The sequence below is a fragment of the Psammomys obesus genome, unplaced genomic scaffold, assembly GCF_907164565.1.
Source record: "Psammomys obesus unplaced genomic scaffold, mPsaObe1.curated_primary_1811, whole genome shotgun sequence".
In the NCBI taxonomy this organism is placed as follows: Eukaryota; Metazoa; Chordata; class Mammalia; order Rodentia; family Muridae; genus Psammomys; species Psammomys obesus.
Window position 1 is genome coordinate 910,961 of NW_026596129.1, and position 6,121 is coordinate 917,081.

The window sequence follows — 6,121 nt, forward strand, 5'->3', positions numbered from 1 at the left end:
ACACACACACACACACACACACACACACACACACACACACACACACATCCTTGAAAAGACCAAGCTAATCAGTAAAAATAGGTAACTACTTGTTGACAATAAAGTCAACCATCCCTAAAAAGAAATCAATAAATTTTGGCCTCCAACAAACGGAGAGGATGAAACCATTTAGAAAGGGAAATCTGGCAAGGCAGTGGTGGCACACATCTTTTATCCCAGCACTTGAGAGACAGAGGCAGGAAGGTCTCTGTGAGTCTGAGGCTATCCTGTTCTACAAAGTGAGTCCAGGACAGCCAAGGCTGTTACACAGAGAGAGCCTGTTGAGAGAGAGAGAGAGAGAGAGAGAGAGAGAGAGAGAGAGAGAGAAACAGAGAGAGACAGAAAAGAAAAGAAAAGAAAAGAAAAGAAAAGAAAAGAAAAGAAAAAGAAAGAACAACACTACTCACAATAAAATGAAGTGGAGGTTGTCCAAAGGTTGGTCAGTGCATGAATGACAAACAAAATGAGACCTACTGGAGTATTTATGAAAATGAATAAAACACTGGCCCAAGCTCTAACCTGGATTATTCCTGAAAATATTCTGAATGAGATGCTGGGTGCAAAGGCCACATGTGGAATTGGCAAACTGGCAAAATGGATAAAGATGCAAACATAATGGCCTAAGTTCAATTCCCTAGGGACCCACAGGGTGGAAAGAGAAAGGACTTCTTTATGCAAGTTTTCCTCTGGCCTCCACACATGTACTGTAGCACATACATGTGCCGTGCCCCTTTAAAAAAAAATGTAAAAACCAAACCCAAAGGCCACATGCCATTTTTTCCTACTGATACAAAATGTCTTTAACAGTGAAATAAATAAAGGCAGAAAGGGGTGGCAGCTTTCAGGGGCTTAAAGGGGTATGGGAAATGACTTCTAGTAGGTGACAGGTTTCCTTTGGGATGGATGAATGTATTCGGGAACTAGATGGAAGTGATGATCTTATTTAGTATATTCACAGTGAATTTAGTATATTCTACTAAAGTAAAGGAATTGGCTATCATGAACAGATAAGACTTTTGGAATGTGAATTTGATTTCAATAAAAGGTATCTTCAGCAAAGAAAAACTCTTGCTCTCAACATGGCCCTCTTTAGCCCACACGATTGACCTTAGAAATCCACTGCCTCCTGTAGGTCCCTGATGCCCACCTGAGTAATGCAGGCACCCGTGAAGGCCACGATCACAGCTACCACATTGACTGTCAACTGAAACTGCAGGAACTTGGAGATGCTGTCGTAGACATTGCGGCCCCACATGACCGCCTTGACAATGCTGGTGAAGTTGTCATCGGTAAGGATGATGTCAGAGGCCTCCTTAGCCACATCAGTGCCTGCAATGCCCTGTGGATGGCACACAAGCACAGTGCCTATTTGTCAGACCCTCCTTGGCCATCTAGCCCATCTGGAGTGGTTTATGCCTTTCTCTTCCAAGTAAGGCCCAAATTGAACAGTACTTGTTTTAATCTAATACATCCTAAGCTGCAAGCTGCATGTTTTCAGATATGGCTGTGAGGGGGCTTTGTTGCTAAACAACATAGTTGCTAACAACATGAACCTTCATACAGCCTGGCTACTCACTTGCCCTTAGTTTGGCTACCCAAGGAAGCCCCGAGAAATGTGGACTGTGTGGGTAGGATAAAGGGCCAATCTTCTGGCTACATGGCAGATTCTTGTTTCTCCAGCACACAAGCTCAGGTATAGCAACAGATATCAAGTCTGTACAGCTCTTACTCACCCCATGGGCCTGACACTAGCCACCCTGAGGGAGCTCAGCTTGCTCTCTACTCCTAGTTGTGAAGTCCAGAAACACTGTAGTACCCCACCCCACCAAGACACCAAATGTGGACTGAATAAAAGGTCTTCCTTTCTGTTACAGTGGGTGAAGGTGACAGCAGGCTATTGTCCCATATGAGTTGGGGACAGGGTTCACCATATGGGTAGTGCCTCGAAGGCCATCCTGCCCAGTGAGAAGAGCTATATCTATAAGAACAGAGAGAAACCAGGGGAAGAACCCACTGTGGTCTCTGCTCATCACTTTTGGGGCCAGGGGCTACTTGGATTGGCTCGAGAATTGGTGATGATGGGCAGCTGCCATTGTTGACAAGCCACGGTTCATTGTTCCTCCCTTTCTTCATTGGCACAGTTGGGCTCCACTGTCACCTCTGGTGTCTTCACACCAAATATCTTTAAGCAAATCACATATGCATTTGTTAATGGTCAAATTCCATGAAGCTCCAAGTGGTCAAGATGTGAGAGAAGGAAGGTTCTAGCACTCTGTCATCTGCCCTGACACTGGCACTTTCTGGTGCAAAGTTAAGTCCAGGAAGAGAAGGATTTCATCTCTGTGAGGAACTGCTCTGGCACCAGGTGGCTTACCATGGCAAAGCCCACATCTGCCTTTTTGAGGGCTGGCCCGTCGTTGGTGCCATCCCCAGTCACAGCCACCACCTGCCGCTGCTCACCAGTCGTGCTATCAATAATACCTGGAACACAGAGTGGGTCAGGATAAGGTTGAAACTTATCTGTCAAAGGTTGGTATGGGCTGCTTCTACGAACTGTTTTACTTATGGAAACACATTCCTTTGCTTTAATGTGGTAGTTTTATGCCCCCATTTAATCAAGGTCCTTTGCTCGGTAAAACAGGGTCCCATGATTTGGTAGAAGGTATGAATTAGATGATTGTCTCCCTATCTTGGCCCTCAATTTCCCCATTTTTTCTATGAGCCACTCTTAGTTGGATGTTTTCTAGTGATTGGTCTCTAAAATCTTCCACTCAAGAACCTAAAACAAATAATAATAAAAAAAAGAACCTAAGACAATACACATAGATGCCAGAGGCAGCCACATATTTAAGAGGGTGAACACATTTGGTTACCTTTGACTAGAGTGTGTTTGTCAGTGGGAGATGACCGGGCCAGCACCCGAAGCTTGGGCCACACCTTGTCCAGCCGCTCCTGTTCTATCTGGAGGAAATAATGGACATGCCAGAGTCAGACTGCAGACAGGTACTGTGGCTGGGAGGACTGGGAAGATAGACAGACAGGGAAGGCATCAGCCCAGGACAGGGAGCTACCTCGCCTTTCTCGTTTCGAATCCTTCTATTGAATTCCTTCCCTTCCAGGCACAGGAAGTCTTCCCCTGGCTGGATGATGCCACACTTAGCTGCGATAGCCCGGGCGGTGTTGATGTTGTCTCCAGTCACCATACGGACTGTGATGCCAGCACGCTGGCATTTGCGAATGGCTTCTGGGACCTGGGAGAGAAAAGAATGATGGGTGTCACTGGCAAATAATAATAATAATAATAATAATAATAATAATAATAATAATAATAATAATAATAACTTCTAGCACAGATCTGTAGGATTGTAAGTCCCAGAAAATCTGTCAATATAGAGAACCTTACAGTTCCAGTTCAGGGTCCTTGGAGTAAGGTATGAAGGAGTTCAGAGTGTGCATGTGTGTGTGTGTGATACGTCTCCTTGTGTCCAGTCGCAAGGACACATTCTGTTCTCTTCGGGTCTTAAGGTGCTACATACGGCCTTGAGTACATAGAACGTCCTCTCAAGCAGGAGAGTGAGGCAGCTCTGCAGCTTTATTTCCCAAAGTGGCTGGAAGCCTTCTCTGTCTCTGCCAAGTGGCCATCATGAGCCTGAGAGCTAGGAGCTTTGGACAGGGTCATCCCAGGGTCCAGTTGCAGCCATTACTCCAAGGTCCACCCATGCACACAGTTGCTAAGCTCTCAATCTCCTAGCCATGTGGCAGGAACACTTCCTCCATTGGATACCTTCCCTTGTAGGACAGACTGTTGTCTTCTTGTCTACTTTGACCTATTTTCTACTTTCTCCTCAAGGCCCTTATATCACAGCAGGGAGCAGATGTCTGTAAAAGTTCCCAGGTCCACTCCATCATTTATCTGAGGGACTGCCTGTGGACACAGCTCTTTGTCCCCATCTGGTGGCCAACCTGTGTTTTCCCACCCCAGCAAGTTTGACTAAGATCCATAGAGGCCTAGTTGGTCCCTTGTGCTTGTCCCAGAGCCAGGACCTGATGTCTGGTCTCCCTGGTAACTTTATTGCTGAACTCTTTCTCAGCCACTTTAAGCCATAAAGGAACTGCCCTTGTTTCCTGGACCCCCTCTGTCACTACCCAGACTGACATAGGTTCTTCCTGCCTTCTACTCCGGAACCCACCCTCCACCCCCATGGTACCCACTGAGGTTAGGTCCTAGTTATATCTTGCTTAACACTTGACTATGTTTCACATTTTCTGAGGTGAAACCTTCAAAATGATCACTGCACAGCTGGCTTTGGGACTCACTTTGCTGCCAGCCCAGCTAGGCCTGTTCTGCTCACTGTGTTTCTCAGTCCATCCCCAAATGAGTACAGGAATGCTCTGCTGACAGTGGCCTGTGGCTACTCTTCAGATGTGGGGAGTATTCACTTTAGATCCAAATGTCTTTGCTTAATGTTCTTGTACCCAAGGCTTCTCCTTCTCTGTCATACCCAAAGCTCTAGAGCAATTCCCGCAGGTACATGCTTTCAGGCTTATGGGTAGGATCAAGGCAGTCTATCATGGGTACCAAAAGACAGGGCTGGGAAAATAGAGGGCCCTTTCACACTCTTTTCTTGAGGATCCTCTCACAAGAATCTCCCATCTTTAAATACCAGTAAAGACAACCATCGCATGAAATGTGCTCAAATCAAAGGCGTTAGTGATCTCTCAATGTTAAGGTTGTCAGTAGGCAGATATCCCTTTTCATTCTGTGATCGCCTCACCCATATGACCCCTTGAGACCTCTCTCCCCAAAATCTGGCTCTATCACAGCTGCAAACTGCCCTCAGCGGTGTCATCATACACAGAAAGACACTCCCGGAACTTCTTTTCAGTCAGAAACTATGCTTGAAGCTCTCCATTCCTGCAGCTACATGTCTACTTGACATCTCCATGGGTTTGCCCTGAATCTCATTCAAATACAATCAAGCCCTTGACTGGCAACTGCCCACCATGCCCTCAATCCAATTCAATTGTTTCCAACCCCTCAGTTTCTCTCATTTCCCTTCCAGTCCATGGGTCCAACAGATGCTAGGATATCCTTCAGACTACCTTTTGCCTCTGGTAGAAGTGGATTCTGAGCCTTGCCCATGGGCAAGGCAGGCTCAGAGAACTCACAGAGGTCAAGGACAAGAGGGCTTTGCAAAGGGATCAAAAACGCTGAGGAAGGTCCCATGGTCCTGAGTCTTAGTCTCTGTTTTGCAGGCTGATGTAGCTATAAATAAGGCAGGAAGAGGTGTGACCTCTTGGAATGTGGGGAGAAAGTGGCTCTCACCATGCACGTTTGTGCCCCAAACGTGTGTGTAGGGGTCCAATGGGGAAAAAGTCACCCTGCCACCCATTAGATAATTTCCAACCTGGGAAGAGTTACTAGAGCAACTTTTAGAAAAGGGGGTAGCTACCTCAGGTCGCACAGGGTCCTCGATGCCCACGACAGCTATGCAGGTAAGGTCACCCACCACCTCATTCTCATTGTCCCAGTCTGGCTCCTGGATTGCAGAGAAGTCCCTGTAGGCAATGCAGATGGTGCGGAGGCCATCACAAGCCATAGGCTCAATGATCTTTTTCACCATGTCATCCCGGTCCCGAGGACGAAATCCTCTGAGTTCACCATTGCTGTTTAAGATGTTTGTACACCTGGGATGGCAGGGTAAGGGGTAGGGAAGGTGAGTACAGGGAGTGAACAAGAGGAAACAATGTCAGTCATACTGGATTAGGATAGGACCTTAACCAATGACACTATAAAAAACAAACAAACAAACAAACAAACAAACAAACAAAAACATGATGCAGAGGTGCACAGATAAGGGGGAAGGCCATGTGAGCACAGGTGAGAAACTGAGGTGATGCAGCTGCCTGCTAGAAGCAGAATTTAGGAAAGGAAAACAAAAATTCTCCCTTCCCACTCTCAGAGAGAGCACTTAGCTTGGTTCACACCTTGACTCTGGGTATCTGGCCACCAGAAAAGTGAGGTAAATTTTGTTTGTGTGTGTGTGTGTGTGTGTGTGTGTGTGTGTGTGTGTGTGTGTGT

At 46.5% G+C, this 6,121-nt stretch overlaps 1 protein-coding gene across 3 annotated transcripts in view; it reads right to left on the reverse strand.

Annotated features, from left to right (window-relative positions):
* Atp2b3 (ATPase plasma membrane Ca2+ transporting 3) overlaps positions 1–6,121 on the reverse strand; it is a 71,111-nt gene that overhangs the window by 24,204 nt on the left and 40,786 nt on the right. For all 3 annotated transcript variants that reach the window (XM_055591801.1, XM_055591800.1, XM_055591802.1), the window contains exons 12-16: positions 5,493–5,727; positions 3,111–3,290; positions 2,913–3,000; positions 2,414–2,520; positions 1,187–1,378 (exon numbers count right to left, since the gene is read on the reverse strand). In XM_055591801.1, coding sequence (XP_055447776.1) covers positions 1,187–1,378; positions 2,414–2,520; positions 2,913–3,000; positions 3,111–3,290; positions 5,493–5,727 — 802 coding nt within the window. The remainder of the gene's footprint in view (positions 1–1,186; positions 1,379–2,413; positions 2,521–2,912; positions 3,001–3,110; positions 3,291–5,492; positions 5,728–6,121) is intronic.